This window comes from Alligator sinensis, unplaced genomic scaffold (genome assembly GCF_000455745.1).
Source record: "Alligator sinensis unplaced genomic scaffold, ASM45574v1 scaffold297_1, whole genome shotgun sequence".
Classification (NCBI taxonomy): Eukaryota; Metazoa; Chordata; order Crocodylia; family Alligatoridae; genus Alligator; species Alligator sinensis.
The window spans coordinates 325,662-348,161 of NW_005841848.1; the positions used below are offsets into that span (position 1 = coordinate 325,662).

General features: G+C 39.1%; 1 protein-coding gene across 1 annotated transcript in view; it reads right to left on the reverse strand.

The window, feature by feature from the left end:
- Positions 1 to 22,500, reverse strand: part of FOXP2 (forkhead box P2) — a 665,435-nt gene that overhangs the window by 8,881 nt on the left and 634,054 nt on the right. The window contains 2 exon segments of the mRNA XM_025208808.1: positions 20,346 to 20,509; positions 21,311 to 21,380. Coding sequence (XP_025064593.1) covers positions 20,346 to 20,509; positions 21,311 to 21,380 — 234 coding nt within the window.

Sequence of the window (22,500 nt, forward strand, 5' to 3'; positions counted from 1 at the left end):
ATTCTGTTAAGGAAGATTTGAACTAGAAAGCTGCTCAGACTGACACACTATTGTTTCTTCTCATGAATTCCAGGATATAGATCTTCCTCCATTTCTCTGACACCTTCAGTCCTAAACTTCCATGCATGTAACCACTACAGAGGCCTTGGACATTTCCTTCTGACACCTCCCAGATCCTCTGTGAAGTGTATCTTTTCCTCTGGACCTTGTACTGCTACAGCTTTTAACCCTCATGTCCTTAAATGCATATCATATCCTGCCCTGGGGTACACTGTGGGAGGATAAAACTTATAAACATTTAGCAATAGCAGTAACCACGGGTCAGACAGGTACTGAAACCATGAAGGAGTCTTGTAAGATTGTTGAGGGTCTATAGAAGAGGGAATTAGAGGCTTCAAAGAAAGAGGGGCAATCAAAGGACTAGAAGTTCAAGGGCTGTTGGGCAAGTATGTGAGGGGTACAACTTAGGTGGGAAGGAGTTGTATGAAATAGCTCCAAAAATTTTAGGGAACAGTCACAAGACAAAGATTGATCCTTTCCCGGTGAAGGCTGTTCAGTATGATGTATGATATAATAATAAAAAGCCAGTGGCAGCAGAATGTATGTTATGTTTAACTTTTAAACACTAGTCCATGTTTGCAGTTGCTGACAAGAAAACAACCAGATCTTATAACCAAGTACAAGATTTCTTAATTAAATTGAGTTGAGCTGGTGTCAACAAAAAGAAAGGAGACCCTTAATCCAGCATTGTCAAGTATGGATAACATGTTTTCTACAGAGGCTTCAGGTCAAATTAGTTTTAATATACAGAGATACATCACGTGGTGAAGCAGGCCAACACAGTACAAGCAGAGACAGTAAACAAGGCATTAGTTTAATAGTCAGGCACGTTGCTTTGCTCTCCCTTGTGCCTCCAATCTCCCAGCACAGTGTTGTCTCCCCTGTGCACCACCTCCCCCTGCCACACCTCGTTCTTTTCTCCCTCCTGGCTTGCTTCCTTTCCTTCTTTCTTTCTTATTATTTGGATATCTATATGAAGAAACTCAAGGAAAGATAAATTAAAAAAGGGGTGGTTGTATTTATTTCTGAAACCAGAAACTACCATCGTCTTCCTAATATTTTTTGGAATGAGTTCCATAGTCTAGGTATGGCTCCTGTGAAAGTTTTGTTTCCTGTGTTCATAAGCTGAATTTTTCTGGTGGAATAATGTTCACAAAAAAGTTCATGGTCAAGGAGAAAGATCCAGTCTTTTAAACACCATGGCCAGTTCTATCATGGGTGTCAAATATTAGGACAAAACCTAAAATTGGGATCTGTATTCAAGAGAAAACACAAATGAAGAGTGGAGCACTGGGATGATCAATTCAGGGTGACTCTTGCTGCCAAGCAGACCACCTGCAGCATTCCATAAATTTAACATTTTTTTAGTGTAGGTGTTAGTTGCTACAAGTAAGCCTATATGTCAGAAATGGGGTATAATCTTCTGGTCTGTTAGAGAAAGAATTAGGGGCCAGATTCTATTCCACCTTGCTCAAGCCACCCCCCACAAATGTTAATGTCTAAACTGGGTAGGTGAGTCCTCTCCCTCCTCACAGCTTCTTGTGATACTAAGGCTAAGGTGATGGCATCACATAAAAGTAGATGTGTTAAGTTTTTCAGGGACTTGAGCATAGTGGAATGGGGTAACATACAGATGCCTAAGTATTTATAGACAAAACAGAATTTAGCCCTTGGCCTTTTATATCCTTGTAGGTACTGAAGAACTCAAAGCCGCTTAAAAAGTCCAAACGCTCATTTTAAACCACAGGCATAACAGCCTTTAGATTACATGCCAAGACATAGGAACTGAATGGTTGGGTTGCCTGGTGTTCAGATTTAGCTAGTTGCTTTCCAAGGCTGTCTTCAGTGCTAATATTTCTGAAGCCACAAACCTGAAAAATCACAAGGTATTTTATAGTAGTCGGGGCCAACCTTTATGGCAGGGGTGCCACAAATTAGCCCCATACCCTCCTGAGTGCCACTCTGCCCTGACCTATCTGCCCCTGGGTTGCCTGTCCCTTCCCTGATCTGCTACATGACACATACAGAGGTTGCCCGTGCCGCTTGTGGAACGTGTGTCACAAGTTTGGCTACACCTGTTTCAGAGAACTAATGCAATTATGTAAAAACAAAGAAAAGGAGAGCCAAGGGAAACATCTGTAAGTGAAGAAAAATGGAAATGAGTTCAATATCTGGCCCAGGTCTCTGTACAATAGTTTCCCAATACTCTTTCTTGTAGGATTCTGCAATAATGCAAAATGATACTTCTAGATAAAAATCTTGCTTAAGCAGGAGGATGCAATTATGTTCCCTTAAGTAATCCAACCTGCCCCCACTTGAAATTGTGGGTATCCCCCCACCATAATTTAACCAATGGCTAACTTTAGCTAAAAAGTTTAAAAAAACCAACCCCACCAAAAAAACCAAACAACACCCCCCATCCCCTTTTTAACTAAAGTTAGCCATTGTTTGTTTTGGTTTTTTTTTAAGCCAGGCAGAAAGGATTGAAACAGAGAATCCCCCCCTTGGAAGAATGCCTGAAAAACTGGGTTACAGAGTGATGTTCCCTCTTCCTCGTTTTTCTTCTGGCCTCATGATTCTTCTATTCTTGGCTGCCCATTGTCCCAGGATCAGCAGAAGGAATGCACAGTCCTCACATAATCTATTCCATAATATGGCAGTTGGGACCTTCTGGGGAGTGGGAGATAAGAGGTGCAATCTTCTCAAGATGAAGAGAACCTCAGCTCTCCCAAGACATGGGTGAATGTTCTAAGGCTTTTGGATAAAATGTGGGCAACGATGACACTAATGCTTTTGAGCTGAATTCAGTGCTCTCAATGTGAGTTAAGTATCCTTGGAGCATGTCTAGTTTATGTCAGGTGTCTTTAGGGACTTAGGTGTCTCTCTCCAGCACCCAACTGCATCTCAGTGGAGTTTAGGAGGAAGAAGTGCCTTGGTAATCAAACTAGTTTTCTTCCTGGCATGTGCAAAAGCACCTAGTCACACTGCCGTCCAATAAGGAGGTGCTACCATAACTTTGTGGTTGATGGAACAGAGACAATTCAATCGCTTTCTTGAAACTTTGGAACCTGCAGAGCCAATACAAATCTGGTCCATGGGTTTCTAAGCCTGTTTCTGTTCATGTAGAAAGAACCTTGTTTTACCTATGCTAACAAGGTGCCAGCAGCAGTGGTTTAAGTAGCTCTATGCTATTTATGGGACACTTTGGGGCAAATGTCCTGTTACCTCAGAACCTCTACCAAACTGCTACCAAGTTGTGGAGCCACAATGAGGCATGCTACCTATAATTTAAAATAATATACCCTCCCTTCCACCTCCTGCCAGCTAAGAATTGCTAGAGCATAGCATGCTTTGGCTTTACCCCCTCCATCTAACCTATTTTGGCTCTACTTTGTATAGAATAACTTCTTATTCTCAGGAGTTGGTTACACCAATAATACAGCTTTTTTATGTTACTGGAACAACATAACTAAGCTGAAAAGAAACAGATTCCAATCCTCTGCCCTGTTTTTCCCCACAGTTCCCTGAATATGATATAATGGAATATTTGAAGGTAAAATTTGCCCCATATTTGTATCAAAAACGGATCTCTGTTCCTGCCCCATTTATTTTTGCCCATTTCTTAGACTGTCTCAAGCATGTTATAGTTCAATACTGCAATTCAAAAATATTTCCAAATTATTCTTACATTTTGGAATTATTTTATTGTTAATCATGATTTATTTCAAATCAAAGTGCTTACACAGGAACAAGCTGTAATAAACACACACGAGGAGATCATACCGCAGCTGAAGAATATGTCATCTTTTTAGTGTTACAGTCACTTTGTATCCACATACTTACAGGTCACAACAGAATTCCAATTCTCATACAATAATATGAAATATATGTGGTTAGGAGGTCATTTATTTTATCTTGTGTGTAGCAAACAGGTCCAAATTTGGTAATGGGTTTTAGTCACTACCGCAATAATAAAATAGTATTAAAAAAGAAAATAATATTAAAAATATTACAATAGTAAAATAGTAGGGGTGTGCAAAATGGGCCCTATTTGAGTTGGATTCGGCTCGAATCAGGGACAGTGATCCGATTAGTTGATTCGGATTACTGTTCCCCGATTAAATTTGGCCAAATCCGAATCTGAAGATTCGATGGTGATTCAGAGAATCAGTGATTCAGACATAGACACAGCTTTAAATGTTTTTTCTACATACCTCAAGGTACCAGCATACCTCGTGAATGCTGTAATGCTGGGGCAAACCCAGAAGTGGGCTAGAAATACTTCTGGTCCACTGGAGAGCACACGGGGGGGGGGAGGGGACTGCCTCCCCAACTGGCTTGGCAATTGGCCACGGGGGGACCCCAGGTGCACCCCCCAGACCCAGGAGACACCCGTTGCCAAGCTGTTCATGAGCCGCCTACTACCTAGAGGTACATAGAAAAAATATTTAAAGTTGTGGCTGTGTCTGAATCGCCCAGTCTTTCTGAATTTCTCTGAATGAGTTCAGAGAGTTCTGATTCATTTCGGAGAGATTAAAGGGTCCTCCAATTCAATTCAGATTTGGAGATTTGGCCACTGAATCGGGCCAAATCTCCACCAAACCGAATCAGGGACTGAAGCTTTGCACAGCCCTATAAAATAGTATTAAAAATATTAAAATAGTATTTAAAAAAGAAATAAGAAAAACAGCATGTTTTTGGTGATACTCCTTGGGAGCAAGAACCAGGTGCTGGTTGTGACCTGGATTTCATATCTGAGACTTAAAAACAGTCATAAAGTATTCCAATCTCAATAGAGGTAGTGAATTCTGACGTGATTGACTGAGGAAAGGCAGTCACTTAAGACTCAAATTCAGGAAGGTTGTTCAAGAATATAGGAAAGACGAGGAATTTAGATTGTTACGTATACTAAAAAAACCCATGTAACAAGGAATAACGGCCATAAATTGTTTGAGTATAGGTTCGGGCTGGATATTAGAAGGTACTACACAGTCAGGGCGGCTAGGATCTGGAACCAACTTCCAAGGGAAGTGGTGCTGGCTCCTACCTTGGGGGTCTTTAAGAGAAGGCTTGATAATTACCTAACTGGGGTCATATGAGCCCAGGATTCACTCCTGCCCAGGGCAGGGGGTCAGACTTGATGATCTACTTAGGACCCTTCCGACCCTACAACTATGAAACTATAAGTTCCATGCTTTGATGCTGGACCACCACACTGGGTGCCCTTGCTTTATACAGAGGATTGAGTTGGTGCTGGTCACAGCAAGGAGGTGCAGGGGAGCACAGGGTCCTGGTACCCTTTGTCTCCATGCTGGGACCTGTGCTGACCCATGTCTTTGCATGAAACATGGGTCAGTGTGGGTCCTGGAGTGGAGACATGGGGTGCTTGTGATTCCTTGGGTTCTGTGCCACCCTGTGCCTCCATGCCCAGCACCTTTTCATGAAGAACTGGTCAGCTTGGGACCTGATGCAGGTCCCAGCAAGGAGACATGCGGCAGCAAGAAATCCACGGGACACAGGAAATGTGAAACACCTGTACAAAGGGAATGCATCACCTCTTGTCGCATATTGAGGCCCTGCAGGGGCCTGATGTAGGACAACAGGTGATGTGTTTCATCCAATATGGCAGACACATCCCACAACAGTGTATCCATTTCACTTGACAATGTCTGCTTTGACCTTTAGAAATTACCTACACTGGCATAAATTAATAGAACCCATTGCTGAGTTAGCCCAGGAAATATTGGAATGAGACTACTGATGTAAGTAGTAGCATAACTTGGGGGAGGAATGGGTGCCAATTCAGATAGCCAGTGTTGTTGCCACAGCAGCACCTATTCAGGGATTTTGCACTGAGGCAGTGGCAGCCTGTTCTGCCACTGCAGTAAACCCTGCTCCCTTCCTCTAAACCTCTCTGTGCCATCTTGGAAGCCAAAACTTGAAGTTGTCTTTGGGTGTAGGTGTAATATGCCTGACTATTCCAGGTGTAGGTGTTATGGGCCCGACTGTGTTTGCTCAGTGCAAACAGGCTATTACTGGCTCCCCACACCACCAGAAAGCTTATGTCTGGTATGCTGGTGTTAATGTATCATGTATCCAGACTGTATGCTTTGTTTGAGTGTTAAAGAAAAGAATATACTGTATTTACTCAAATCCAAGATGAAGTTTTTCCCCACAATTAAACATAGGGAGAAAAGCCCTGCATTTTGGATTTAAGTACAAGGCGGAGCCACACACATGCTGAATGTACCTTATAGAACTGGTTTTGACAAACACACAGATGATGTGAGAAGCTACTGGGGTTGATGGATGTTACTAAATGAAATTTTCAAGAACTGGTCTTGGGACTAATTTTGGTGAATTAAAGACCTGGGAACTGAAGTAGCAAGCAGTAATAAATTTGATGATTATACAAACTTGGGAGGCATCACCAATATATAGGAGGATCACAGTATCCTACAGTAAGTACTGGAAGAACTTGAAGATGGGAATAACTGAAATGGGATGAAGGTTAACAGTATAAAATATCTGTATTTAATAACTAATAAGAACTTCTGCTATAAGCTAGGAGCTCATCAGTTGGAAATGACATTGTAGTATATTGGTTGATCACACGATGATCCATGAAAAGAGAAATATTATCCTGCTACATATTAAGAGATCAATTTCCAGTAGAAATAGCAAAGTATTCAAGTCACTGACTGAAACACAGCTTAAACTTCACTTGGAATACTGAGTTCAATACTGGTTACACCATATTTGTACAGAAAAAGGCTTGGGAAGTAAATACTTATTTTATGAGTAGAGACTAAAGGTGCGTGACTTGTTTAGCCTATAGAAACTTAAACCTTATTTAGTTGATAGAAACATCAGAGAGATAATCACCAGAGAGGAACAAGAGCTATTTAAAGTAAAAGCCAATGTTGGCCCAAGAAAAAATTGTTTAAAACGAACCACAAATAATTTATTCTCCTGATTCTGTGAATTAGAAGAAGACTTTTAACATTTAGAAATTCTGGAATAGTTTTCCAGTGGGATTACTGGTGCAAAGAGTGGGAATGGTTCAAGATGGATCTAGTTACATTTTAAAAAGGAGTTATGACACAGAGTTGCCTGTGACAGCAGGTTCAAGGATGTTTCCCTCAGTCCTTTTTCATCTATTCCTTTAAAGAAGTTGCAACAATACAGGAGAACAAGAAAATAAGTGTATGCATAACAAGATCAGCAGAGATGGGTGATAATGCCACATTTATAAGAAGTGAAGAAAAAAAGGACTATGAGGCAAGATATGAGAGAAAACAATACTGAGTTTGCGGATCTTTCTATTTTCATTTCTGTTTGCTTAGGAAGAGTTCCAAAGAGTAGTTCTGGAAAGCTCCTCTAATTAAAGTGTCCCCTACCCCCTCAGCCCCATCATATATAGATGTCTCAGGAGCCTAAATAAATGGTGACTGTAAAATGTGTAAGTAATTTTGGGAGCATAAACTGGAACCCAGGATCCTTCTTTCCAGAGAAGTCTCCTCTTCACTGAGGCATGCTCCCTCTCCCTTGCTTTACCTTCGGGCCCCAGCAACTTCACACTCTTCAATCTTGTGTCCCTTAAACAGGAATGGCAGAGAGCATCCTGCCCAAACTAAGCATATAGCCTGGAGGTTAGAGAACTCCTCTTGGAAGTGAGAGATGTGAGTTTGAATCCTTCCCAAACAAAAATTTCATTTTATATGTCTGACCCAGGACTGCAGAAAGGGGCATCCAGGATAGAGTTGGGATTTCACACATGCTTCATTATTCACTATCCATTCTTCCTCTTGGCTTACTTAAGTAGTCCCCCTGCCCCCTTCCTCCCCACTCAATTTACTGAGTCTTTTGAATCCTAACCCAAGACACCTAACTTTCCACATTAAAAGTATAAGGAACTTAGGTGCCTACTTACAATTGGATTTGTGATTTCATGGGATTCATAGGATCATAGGGCTAGTCCAGCCCCATACTCAAGACAGGGTGACTGACCCACATCCCAGCCAAGTGTCTGTCCAACCTACTCTTGAAAATTTCTAGGGATGGAGATTCCACAACTTCTTTGGGTTGTCTGTTCCAATGAATGGTCAGAAAGTTCTTTCTAATCTCCAGCTTAAATTTCCTCTGCTGCAGTTTGAGGCCATTGCTCTTAGTCCAATCCCTTAGAGCCACAGAGAACAGTCTTTTTCCAAACTCTTATAAGTGCCCTTCAGATGCTTGAAGACTGTTATCAACTCTTCACTCAGTCTTAGAATCAAATGTTGACAGCATACAGAATTTCCAGATGGTTATTCAGCCAAATACTAGCTGGGCCCAGGACTGTCTGGCATTTGAAAACAAAGGGAATCAGGTGCATTTACTGAGGTATGGCCGTAGGACACTTCCAGAGAGGATTGCTCAGTTACCGCTATGCTTAAGTCCCTTTGGCAATATCATCATAAGTCTACGTTAAATTCCTACTGGCGTGATATAATGGAATGAATGACCCAATGCCTTTGTGAGACTGAGAGCTGGATGAGGGCTACTGGATTTGGTTCAATCAGGAATTAAATAAGGTTGGCTAGTTGGTGTAAACCTGATGAATACTGCATCTGTAACATTAATTGAGGGTGTACATTAGATATTCTCAATACACATTTACAATCCTGATGTCACTTTAAATCCTGGGTTGCTCTTGATGCTAAAAAGCCTTCTTCCCATCTGCAACTTGCAGGGAGAATTTTCCTTTCGGATACAGACTTCACCTCATATATCCATGATTTTGTCATCTTGAGATTAGATTATTTTAATGTGTTCTACACATGGGATTACACATTGAGACAAGGCTGTGCTATAAACTCATTAAAGAATTATAATTGTGCATGAAAGTTTTTACCCTTTTAAAATCTGTGAAGTGCCTAGAGTTTTAGATTAAATAATATAATTATCCCTCTAAAGCACAATGGCCTAGATTTTCAACTGGACCTCAGCCTGTTTTATAAGTGAAAATATGCACTAATACTAAATTGTTGGTATAAATATTAGGAACCTTATAATTAGCTACCTAGCAGTGAGATGGATGATATGGGTAGAAATATGTAGTTAGTTGTGAAACTATTAATACTTGTGTCTAAAATTCAATGGTGGCCAAAAAAATGCAAAAGGATTTTTTTCAGGCACAGAATTGGGCCTTGAATAAAGATAGGCTACTTTAAAAACCTTGGATAATATGAGAATTATTCCAACTTCAAATTTCAGTATCAAATGCTGATAAATGCCATAACTGTTTGTACAATCTTGGTCTTACAAAAATGCATCTGTACTGGCACTAGTAATTCCTCAATTTGAGCGCTATTGTAGAAAAGAGGAAACAGCTGTGATCTACATTTCTGAAACATTACAAAATTGTATTGCATGTATGTGCATCTTTGACATGTGTATTTTAAGCATACACCATATGTTTATGAGAGTGCATTTTCCAATACAGAATCTTTATGTGAACTTCATGAGAACCCTGCCCAAATGTTAAGAATTCACAACAGGAATGGCACAAAGTTTTCAGAACGACATCTCCTTCCCTTCTGCAAAGATTCTTCCAAACCCCATAGGAGCCTATAAACTTCCACAAGCCATGCTATGGGGATCTGACACTTTTCAGCTTAAGGCAGCTGAAGGCACTGTATCTCTGGAGTGATCTTTTTGTCAAGAGCAAGAGAATGAATTGTGAAAGTGCAACAATTGGGGTTGGAATAATGTAAAAAAGAAACAGCAACTACTGATCCAAAGTACGACACGTAACATTTAAGCAACTAAGGAGGGAAATGATAAAGGGCTGTAACAATTGTGCAGAACAAAAACATCAGTCTAGAAAGATCAGAAAATTGATGAGAAGAGGAGCTGAACACTAGAGAATTGAAGTGAAATGAAACATAAAATAATGCAAAAGTGGAAAATAAGAGAATAGGAAATTATAGGAAAAATTACTGGTGACAAACTATATCAGCTAAAGCTGTGAAATATTTTATTGATCAAAACTTGATTATTTAGTGTTTGCCGCAATGTCAACAGTATGTTAGGTACTTTACAAACATTAGGGAGGCAGAGTCATCACTCCAAAGAACTTATTATAATGAGATCCAAAACATCATCAAAATAGCAAAGATCCAAGTGGTATAAAAACTGCAATGGAACAATAAACTCAGTGGATTTGCCTGTCACTTTCAAATGCTTGGCAGTGGAAGACAGAGAGACACCAATTTCAGAGATGTATTCTCCTGGACAGAGTCTAGATTTGAATACGTTCACACAAAGGGGCAGACAACCCGAAAGAATCTATACATTCCTTAAATAGTACTCATTCAATATCAGGTTAAAATGTAAGAGACTATTGTCATAAAGGCTGTTTGCCCATTATTTTCCTTCCTTTTACAAGGTTTACATGTAAGAGAGTATGAAACAAAACTGTCAACAGGCATTAAAATACTTAGGATGAGGGAGGTTATTGGATACACAACAATAGCTTGCATCTTCATTGGCTCAATTAAATGCTTCTTGCTTATTTAATAAAGCTCAGTACATCCCTATTAACTGTCATGTTTCCATATTTTATTTTCTTATATTCTATATGAAGCCTCATGCAATGAACAAGAAACTTGGATCATAGCAGACTCTTGGAACAGATCAAGCCTTCAAGGTAAATGCAGAGGGATCATCAGATGGGACAATGCAGTGATGATAAAAAAGGGGAAAGACAGGGGTTTGGAATGTTATGAAGTTAAAGAAACAAGGAAATGAAAGGGATTAAAACTGGAATGATAGGTAACCTTCTGTAAGTGGTGTGAAAGCATAACAGTAGGGGAGTGGAATAATCAGATATGGGAACGACCTGACAATGGAATGCTTTCAAACTGAAGCACCTCAAAAGTGAAATGATCTTAGAGCAGAATAATCACATTTGCCTCTGGGAATAAAATTTAAAGGTTAAAAAAAAGTTTAAAAAAAATAAAAAGTTTGATGATTATGCAGATGGAACTGCAAAGAGAAAAGATCCCGTCTGGGCAGGAGTGGGAAAGGTAAAAGGGGGGTGAGAGGAGATGATGGCAGAATATAAATGGATAGGATGAATGAAGCGTGCTGAGGTGAATCTCCTCCTATCTTAGGGCAGAACTGGAGGAGGTGGAAAGCTGGCTGTAGTATAGTATGTTAATCTTTCCAATTTATCTCAGCCTTAATCCTTACTCTCTTCGCTTCGAAGTCTTAAAAAGAAGTAGTGATGTACTGGGCTGGTTATAAGAACACACTTCTCAGAAATCTTTTACTTTTGTTTTCCACACTATTTTAAAATCAATAAGCAAATCTGGAAAAGACTTCTGACAATAAACCTTCTAAATCTAACAATCTGGATTTATTGTTAAAGAGCTAGATTTTTTTCATAAATGAATTCATGCCTTTCCCAGGACATGAATTAGGGGAAACGTGAAGACATTTCTCCCCCTCAAAACCTCAAATGGTAGGATTCTTAGTGTCCCCACTTCCTTTGTCAGTCCCCTTCCCCTGCCCTCTTCATTTAGCCAGCAGCAGTCAGAATTAGAGGAAAGACCAAACTGCCCATTATCCTCCATTTAAGAACTGCGGGTTTTTTCAGTTTTTCCTAGATGCAAGATGACTAATTTGTTTTTTTAAACCAATATGGGCAATTTGAATTTTTCTTCCCTAAATGTACACAATTAAGTGGAATTCCATTTTACATGATACATTAGACAACATCTGTACACATGGCCAACAGATGCACTCAGTTTTCTGGCATTAAATCAGAGTGACCCATGACAGCATATTAATACTTCAAGTCACAGAAGTGTGGCCAATTCACTTGAAATGCTCAGGAACTACAACCAAGGTCCTGGATTGGATTTTCATTTTTATTCTACTGCTTTTTACTAGGGACTATTGAACATATAGTACCCTCAGCTATTGTACAGGCAAAGGAGCGTGAAAATGGTTCAACAGTGACTTTTTTTCATTATGAAGCTGTGTAAACTGGCACAGAAGAAACTTTCACACCCTTCCAAATTTTACCAGGACACTGGTGATGATTCAAGTGATACGGTATCAAATTCAAGAGAGATGGAAGATCCTGAATGCTTTGAAAGCAATGTATAAAACACCAGCCTCCAAGAGCAAAATAAGATTCAGTTGTATCAACACTAATATTGAGGTCAGGATAGATATGAAAAAATGCAGTGTTAGTAAGTCTCATGATTTCACTATGACTCTCTTAATATGCAGTGCATCTCTTGAAATCTTTAAATTCCTGAAGTCATATTTTCCCATAAGAATCTTACCCTCCATTAAGAGCAAAACAAAATTGGTTCTAGTTCTCTCAGGTGTGGAAAAAAAGCATGAAAACATGACCCAACTATACCCTGAAAGTTCAAAATTCAGACGAAAAATCCAGAGGAGCTAATTGAAAAAAACAACACCAACAAAAAAACCTCACAGTTTAAAGCCAATTTCATGACTTAAAGCCAATTTCATGCACCAAGCCAGTCTTGTGACTTGGTGCATGATTTTTGAATTCTCACAGCTGACAGTATTGAGTATGTAGATCATTAAGTAACTTGAAAAAAATAACTACATTTTGCATTAAATACATAACATTCTTTTGTTGTCTGGTTTGTGTTACTTGATTCTAAATGACCCTTGTTATTCTATTTTATGATGAATAACACTTTAGAGACTCTACCTTCTAACAAAAAAATACTATTAGAGGGAAAAATGCCAATAATGTTATATTTGCACAGAAATCTGCATAGCCTGTGTTTCATGTTGTACTCAAGAACACATTTTACTTCACTGGTATGAAAACATTGCTGCAGTGACTAGACATACAACTTCTTCATAGTTCACCTGAGGCAAAAAAGTAGTCACAGTTCCTGAATACTACTGCATGTCCTGTCCAGTTTTGTTACTTGCCTCAGAGAAAATAAAAATCTTATATACAATAAGCTCCCTGAAATCCACCTGGTTTTAATTGCAGTCATTCTGGTTTTTGCTGCTGTTGTTGTTGTTTTGAGTTTTTTTGGTAGGTTTTTTTGTACTTTTGCAGTTATATTTAAGAACTTCACTTACACTAGTGAAAGTCAGGGAAAGGAAAGGAGAGTACACTCCTTATGATTTCCCCTTCCACCTGCATAAATCCCAATGAAGCGGTGGGATCTATATGGGTCACAGATTGAAATCCTTGTCTGAAGTCAGTAGGAATTTTGCCTTGATTTGTCTTATATTTTAGACTCTTGATGGCAGACATTTTGTAATCTACAATCAATTCAGACAGTCAGATGGCAGAAAAAATGTAAAGTTATATCAACGGATTGGCTTTTTCACAACATTCTCTTAGAAATGGTAAGGGAATACCAAATGTATATGAATTTTTTATACACAATATAGTTTCTAATGTTAGCTTCTGTTAAAAGTCTAGTTACCCCTCACCATTTCTTCTACTCATATCCTTTGTCGTTCAATTAATTTAATAAAACATATTATATACACACACATATCATACTTTTACTACCACTATTATATGCATATATACAAGGTGTGTATATCTATTACAGATAGCAAATATTACAAAAATATGCTGTACACCAGTGGTACTCCACCTTTTTCCCTGATGGGCTGGATGGGCAGTGTGCTGGCTGTCCAGGGGCTGGATCCCATTGGTGGCCCTAATCTAGTACTGGGCTGCTGCAGTGAGCACCATCTGGCTACACAGAGGGGACCAGGAGGCAGCCCAGCCACAACCTGGCCCTGGAGGGGAAAGGGGTGTGGCTTGGCCCACTGGGGTGAGGGGAAAGGGGTGTGGCCTGGCCCCAACCCAGCCCTGTAAGAGAAGGGGGAGAGGGGGTGTAGCCCTGCCCTGATCCAGATGCAGGGAGGGGCATGGCCTGGGTGCAACTGGCAGTGTGGGGCTTGGGAATTTGGTAAGGGGAGGGTGATCACATTAATGGCCACTTCTCCCCCTGCCACACTGAAAGTGCAGTGTGTTTAATGCGTATTGTCTACATTACATTTGAACAAGTTCTCTAGGTAAGTGTAAATCCTGTTGGTTTTTTTTAGTCCCAAGGTTATGCACTTCTACATGGTATAGTGTAGAGCAGGGGAGCTCAATAGGGCTGTGCAAAGCTTTTGTCCCCGATTCGATTCGGCAGAGATTTGGCCTGATTCAGTGGCTGAATCTCTGAATTCAAATTGAATCAGAGGACCCTTTAATCTCTCTGAATTGAACTGGAATCCTCTGAATTGATTCAGAGAGATTTGGACATAGAGACAGCTTTAAATGTTTTTTCTACATAGCTCTAGGTAGCAGGGGCTCATGAATGCTGCAATGCTGGGGTGTATGGAGTGTCCCACAGGAGCACAGGGGGCTCCCTAGCACGCTTGGCAGCAGACCCAGAAGTGGACCAGAAGTGGTGCCTCCTGAGTCTGGGGGTAGGGGAGGGGGGCATCCGGGGGCTCCCCATAGCCAAAATACTTCTGGTCCACTTCTAGGTTCACCGCTAAGCACATGGAGGGTCCCCTGCACTCTTGTGGGATGATCCATGTGCCCCAGCATCACAGCGATCATGAGCCATGCCTGCTACCTCAAGGTATGTAGAAAAAACTTTTAAAGCTGTGTCTATGTCTGAATCACTGATGGTCTGAATCAGCATCGAATCTTCAGATTTGGATTTGGCTGAATTGAATCAGGGACAGTGATCCAAATCAATTAATTGAATCACTGTCCCTGATTCGGGCTGAATCTGAATTGAATAGTGCCCCATTTGCACACATCTAGTGCTCACCCTCTGGCCTGCAGGTCAAATGTGGTGGCTCTGCAAGGCTGCATTTGGCCTGTGGTGCAGAGGTTGAGGCCCCCTGCTCTACACTATACCATGCTGAAGTGCATAACTTTGCGACTGAAAAAAAAAGGATTTGCACTTCCGTAGAGTACTCATGAAAACATAGTGTAGACAACACTAATTAAACATACTGCACTTTCACTGCTGTAGTATTAGCTGTCCTGAAACTGGCTAGCTCCCATCATACTGAAGATTTCTAATGCTATTCTAAACCTATTACAAGCTTTGAAAGGAGGGGAGCTCGTCAGTTTTGGGGCTCTCTCTGCCCTGAGCTTAATGAACACTGTTTACAGAACTGTCTATTTTACGGGCATTGTTTATACTGCTGTCAGTGCTCTGGTATCAGCAACCTCCTTAAACTTGATGAGCTCCCCTCATTTTCAAGGCTTCTAGTAGTTTGTTTCAGGGCTGCTACTGAAAACCCTGAAAACAATGAGAAGTAGTCTGTTTCACAGCTGCCATTAGATGTGTAGGAAAGGAAGGGAGATAGCAGCCCTGAAACTGACGAGTTCCCATCAATTTCAAGGCTTCTAATAGCAGTCCTTTGACAGCTGCTTACCTTTACCATTTCTAGGCAGCTAACTAGAGTACAATTCTATTACATAGTAGACAGTGGGCCTACAGGATGCTATGCACTTAAGTAATTTTATGCAGATAACCAATATTTGTTTAATGTAAGCAACTGGAAAAATAGTGGGATTGGCATTGTGTTAAACAGTTGAGCAAATTCTACCATTATCTGGGATATACGTAAGTGGAGTGCACTATATGTAGACATCTTATAGCTGTGTAAGAAACCATAGAGCAACCTGATAGATGTAAATACTGATAGAACATCCCTGACCACATCATCTACTCTCTGCTCACTGATCCATATCCACTAGGACTTATTCTAAAATTCAAAAACTGCTGAGCAAGTTCAAAGAGATGCCATTTAAAAAAAAATACTGCCACAGAAATATTTCTTCTTTGCTCCCGACATCTCAGTTACCCTAACCCAACACTCAAGATAAACAATATATAGCACTGCATCAGTGACATTTCCCACCCCCCCTCTTTAAAACTGTCATCACTTTAAGAACTGTTGTTTCCTAGCATCCCTGTATATCTAAAACACATTTATCATGGGTCTAAAATCAGAGTGATCAGGTAGGATGGGTGGAACTCTACGTTGAAAAAAAAGGAAGAAACGATCCTCTGTATTCTGATTTAAAATAAAAAAGTAATTGTTTTTAGCTCTAGAGGAATTTGGAAAGTTAGAGTAGCACACACATGCCAAGTATTTGATAGCATACAAAATATTTATGTCAAGGAGGTACTGTTCATCCTCCAGCTGGAAATCTGGTTTGAAATCAGGGACAGAAATTGGATGTAATAGTGTCAAACATATTGAGCAGTTCTCATGAAATTTGGGCTCCAGATCAGACCATGGGAGTAGTATCATCTTTTACTGTATCAGTGGTCATGATGCAAAACATTTTAGTAGTAGCACACTGTAAATGACTAAATAATCTTATCCTGTGTTTGCTAATGTTCCTCATTATTCTCTATTTTTAGACAGCAAAAGGAATCTTGCAAAACTCTGATCTCACTTCATCTCATTATCTAAAACACAATCAGAAAGCTTTTAAGCATGACCACTCCAAACACCTTCTTTCTTTACAATTAGTGGATCTCAAAAATCTGTGGGGAAAGGTTCTGATCCAAAGATTTGAATAATGTCTCCACTCTCTAATACAGTATACATAAGTAATTACAAACTACAAAAAAGCATTTGTCTGCCAATGCATGCATACTCAAAGCATGCAAATATTGGCTGATGAACATGCACTTGGCACTGTTTCCAGGTGTTTGTAACATGGTTAATTTGAGCTATTAAAACAATTTAATATGAATCTACCAACATAGTGATTTCCAGTATAGTATCTTTATTGGATAGAACTACAGATTACATCACATAAGTATACTTATATTTACAAATAACTGGATGGTCCTGGCAGTAAAATATCCATTTTATTGATTTTTGGCATTCATTCCTTCAATTAAAACACTAGACAGTTGTTTCAAATAAACTGTGTATGAAATATGAGTTGTTGAATATAAGTATTTTTTCCTCCCCTTTCACTTTATTTAAGTCTTTCTTTTCTTTCCATTACACTTTTTCTCCTGTGTCCTGATTTTCTTAACTATTGCCTTCTGCCCCATTAGCAGAAAGGGGCATGGATTGGGAAGTGGGGGATAAGACACAATGGCTGGAAGGGAGTGGGCAATCAGGAGTGAGCTCTACTTTTTCTTGAGTCCTCTGCCTTCATGGTGAGCTAGAGGAACTAGGGGTGTTAACTGACACCCCTGTCACAAGTCTATCTCTGTTAAACTCTTCCTCAGCTTTTCAAAAATCTTCTTGGGCTTGTGTTTCCTTTTTGTACATGTTACTCCTTGTACTGGCAGATAATTTCAGAAGTGACTTGTGTGCAAGAGACAGGCTAAGCAGGATCCCCCCCCCCCCTCCCAAATTACTGGTTATCTGGTAGGAGTCCTCTAACCTTGAACTAATCCCAGTGAAATATCTAGTATGGAAGAGTGACAGATGGGTCCATACAATTTCTGACTGGGTGCATCTATACGTTCATATTAATGCGCGTGAATAAACTCCAGAGTTTATTGCTCCTGGGCAGGCACCTGCACATGTGCCCAGGATTGCAGCACACTCAGCTGGGACATAGCAGCCCCAGATGGCAGGGGGCACAGAGGGTCTGCTTGCCAGCCTTGAGCTGCTCCCCTCAGGTCAACGTGCTGTGGAGGGGCTGGCTGGGGCACGAAGGTGCCTCAGTGAGGGGCTAGCTGGCAGGCAGTCCCTGAACTGAAGCACCCTTGTACTCCAGTCAGCTGGGGCAGTGTTTAAACATGCACTGCTGAGGAGTTCTTTTATCTGCAGCAGGATAGTACTTTTATTTACAGGTACAATGCTGCTGTGGTGTAAATTAGCTTACTCCAGCCTAATAGGGGCATATGTGTAGATGGGAGATGCTTACTGTGCAGCTAATTGGTCTATCGTGCAGTAAACATCTTGTGTAGATGTGCCAGCTGGTGTTGTTAGGCCAGGTACAGCTATTACAATTTTACTGGTATAAGTGATTGGAAACGGGACTGTACCCATACAAGAACAGAAGTTTGAAACACACAGACTGGTTTAAATATGGCAGAACCCTAAGATTTGCCACCACCTCCTTCCTCCAAAGGCAAATGTGTGTTCTGTTGGCTACTGATCTAAACTACACACTTACAGAAAACTGCGTAACTTAGATCTATTCTGCCTTGGGCTTTTGGAATGTCTGTACCTACCCTTAGTGATCTTGCAACCTGCTGATCAAATCAATTCCTATGTATGTCTGTAGTCACCTGCATATCCCAATCAATGGCTGGTAGTGAAGTTTCAAAGGAGTCATTCTAGTAAGTCCTGAGGTCAACAATTTTCTGGCAAATACACCAGAATTCAGAATTCTCATATCTCCATGCAAATAAATGAATGCAGTTTGAGTAATATGTGTTTGTTACCATATTTCAGAACATTTGTTTCTTTTTTTTTGCTTTTTACAGGTATAAAAATTGCTATACTACCCAATTTTTTAGCCCTAAACATATCTATACAACACAGTCATACCCATGCAACAAGTAGACATAAATACCTATACATAAGGTGTGTGATAGTACGTGCATGCTGTACACAGCATACATAAACATATCTGCCAAATGGTGACAAAACAACTCTAATAGCAAGTGTCATTCTTTTCTGTAAAATAGCTGTTTTTAACACACATGATGTAACTCTTGTTTGCTCTTTAAAGTTTTATTGTCTTGGCATTTTATACAGGAAGAGAGCATTAGCATACTCAGGAGAACTGCTAAAAGTAAAAGGCCTCAAGCTACCCACTGAATGGTTGATAGCATAAAGCATGGGATATAAAAACTTTTGTCTGATTGCTCACTTTACTTGTTTTAGAGTAGTGTTACTCTCAAGAGCATATATTCACGTTCTTTCTACTTCAAGTTTTATTACTTCTTTTGTATTATTTAATACATCTAAAGACACTTCCAAAAGACAAATTTTTCCATTTTGAAAAAGTAATGGTTTGGAACCAGATAAAACACATTAATGTTCGCAGTGTTTATGGGTTTTTTTTCCCAATGGCAATGACAGAATTGTGCAATAAAACAATTAGATATGTCTGATAAACATTTCTATATGGTATAAATATATTAACCTGCTAAACAAAATTAAAAAAAAAGAAAAAGGAAAAAACCCATCAATACCTTTTGCCTGTAAAAGGTCAAATAAAAATATACCAATGACATCCAAGAAGAAAAACAGAGCTTAGACTCAATTATTACAGCTAAACAATACTATGGTGGAAATTAAAACGAACATGAAAAATGTGAAAGAGAAAATGTAAGGATAAAAGACAAAGAGGTTGGTTATTTTAAATACAGACAACACTGAAAACTTAATTACACATATAGATTAAAGAAACCTCATCCTATGGTAAACTTAAATTTGAGTCTACTTCAATATCATATTTGTAATTATTAAATAAATAACCTGGGAAACAATACCTCCAAGGTACATAGTTTACTATTTAGTAAACAAGAAGCTGCCACATTTGACACCACTGATTAAGGCCAGGCATTTCTTAAGCTTCAGACACATTTCTGAAATCCACAATACATCAATTTTTAATACTTCCACTCTCTCAGCTCCATTAAAAAGATGGTAGGGGAAAGATTTTAGAGTAATTAATGATATAGTTAGCTGCTAAATATTAATAGGAATCGTAGTCTTGCATAAAATATAACATATAAACCTTGCCAATACAGACGCACCAGTAATTAAAGTTGAATATGTAATTACACTGATTTATAAGACAGGCAAAAAGTTACACTTTACTAGCTTCTATGTAAACTGTGGGTAACAGTTAAACTTTGTATTTTATGGTTTATATAAATGGGCAATATCTCCACTACAGTTCATAAATGGTTTAGAGACTTGTAGTTAAAATTCCAACTAATTCCAACACGACCTGACTGTACCTTACAGACCAAGCAATGACAATGACCACACACACATGCAGATGTATCCTTCCCACAGGATCCAATGTTATACACTTGCTAGTGAGGCAAAGGTAGTGCTAAAATATATTTATATGATGGGGCTTAAAGAACGGTCACTATATAGTAAATATGCCTAAGATGAAATAATGAGTTTCAGCATCCATTTTACTGTTTACTTTAAACAGTGTCATGTTGTACTTACCATGTTTCAACACACTTTTCAGTAATGTGGAGTTTCACAAAAATGCATGCTTTTTTTCTAAAAACCATGCTAACTGCACTTACATGTGAGGCTGTGGAGAACAGCCCGGACTGCTATTTCCATTACTGTCAATGTGATCCAGCGAACCATTGAGATCTTCATGGACTGCCTGAAGTAAGCCACTGGATGCGTTATTTATCAATCCTGGGTTACTAAGCAATGGTAAACTACTCTCTGCCAGTGCAGCCTAGCAAAATAAGTAAAGTATAAAATCCTTAGTCCATATAACTATTAAACAGGTTTCATACATACATACATACACACATTATTTTTATATGGTTCAAATAAAAAGTAGAAATTTTCATACCATTCACAATTATTGTCATAAGCTGGTTACAATAGTCACTGTATTACCAGTTTACTCTTTGTGTTAAATGTGTTGAACTAGTAAATATATTATGACATGCACAATGCATTCTGTCCTTGAACTTATAACTTTGAATGTGTAACTTAGCCCCTGTGTCCTTCTGTACAAGGCACGGTTCCTTTATAACATAGGCAGCTGCTATACTTTAAAAAATGACCAGAACTTAACTCAAAATAAAAAAGTCCTGACATTTGCCTCTTATGCATAAAAATTATATATTATAATTAAACTTTAAAGTTTTTGCCATGAGCACCATGTTCCCCAACACTATGATGTGAAATCATTTATGACAGCTTGGATAAATATTAATGCATACCCACATGCATTTGCAAAAGCTTCTATCAATCTAACATTTGCAGCAAAACTGAGTGTTCCAGATTTTGCCACAGGGTGTCCTTCTTGCTTCTTCACATCAAAAGTAGCATGAATTAGAACTAGTACTTCTTGCCGTGCTAGGTAATACAACTCACTTGGATGATAAGCCCAGCTATCAAGAATGACCACAATGTCCATATAAACATAAACGTGGATAGCTATACTCCATAATGTAACAGTGAATAAAGTACATCACACACAAGAACATACCGCAGACACACAAAAGGAATAGGTTAGCATTTTTACCTGCAAGCTTGCATTAAGAGCTGCTCCATAGCCTAAGCTGGTGGGTATGTTTTTCACTAACGTTGGGCTTCTGAAAATAAATGATTTTTTAAAGTTTAAAAAGAAAGTCAGGGATGCTGGGTGGCTCACTGGGCTTAATGTTGCACTTACTTATACGCTTGGCTTTTCAGCTCAGAAGACAAATGAAATGTGGTTGGGGGTTTCAGTCTATTAGGCTACAGTGATTTATCTATATCATAGAACCAAACTATTTGCTGTAATTTGACCCACATGGAACTCTGCTTAGGAGAGTAGCCCAGTTGTAAATACTTTATTCTGATCTTTATTGAAATAATGTGGCAGAATTGGCTTAAGAAGTGTGCACAGTGCCTGCGCCAGCTATGCTGGCCTATTGACAATTATAGAACTATTAGTTTTTTCAAAAAGCTCAAAAGTTTAAAAAATGGTGCATCTATTTTGTAAAAAGAATTGAAATAAAACTACCTGAAGATGCAGGAGAGTAACAAACTAATTTTGTTTCCAGGAAACTACAAATTAAAAACTAATCAACATAATCAAAATGGAATGATTTTTTTTCTAGAATATGAAATCTACCATATTTTTAAACATTCTAAAATATTAAATGCTATGCTGCTTAGAGTTATTTCTCTAATTAATTTAAAGGTCTAGGATGAATGACTGCAGGTTCTAAGAGGTCTGATTTTGTAGCTTTTTATAAACAGATCCATTGTTTAAATGTAGTGCTTTTCTGCAACTGCAAAATGTTTAGCTTTTCTCTCTGCACCTTTGGTATTCAGAATGGTTTTTATCAAAACTAATTAGACACTCTAAAAGGAATAAAACGTGTCCACAACCCGAGTCATAGTGACATGGGATTAATTTGAAAGTAGGGCAGTAAGCACGCCAAAGGTCCTTCTGTGAAGGTTTCTCATGAATACTACCCTCATCAAGAAGGTATTTCTGAGGTCACCAGTGTAAGGTATGATACCTATATGCCAAAGTGACCTTGAACAACTCCCTACTTCGGTCAAAGGTTTACAGTAAAAACAAGCTCGTATGACAGTCTAACATATGGGCAACACATGTACATAGGGCTATTCTTAATAAATGGTAGAAGGACTTATGGAATTAAAATGATGAATTAAATTGATAAACGTATGGCAAAATATACTTAGAAACAACAATGTGCT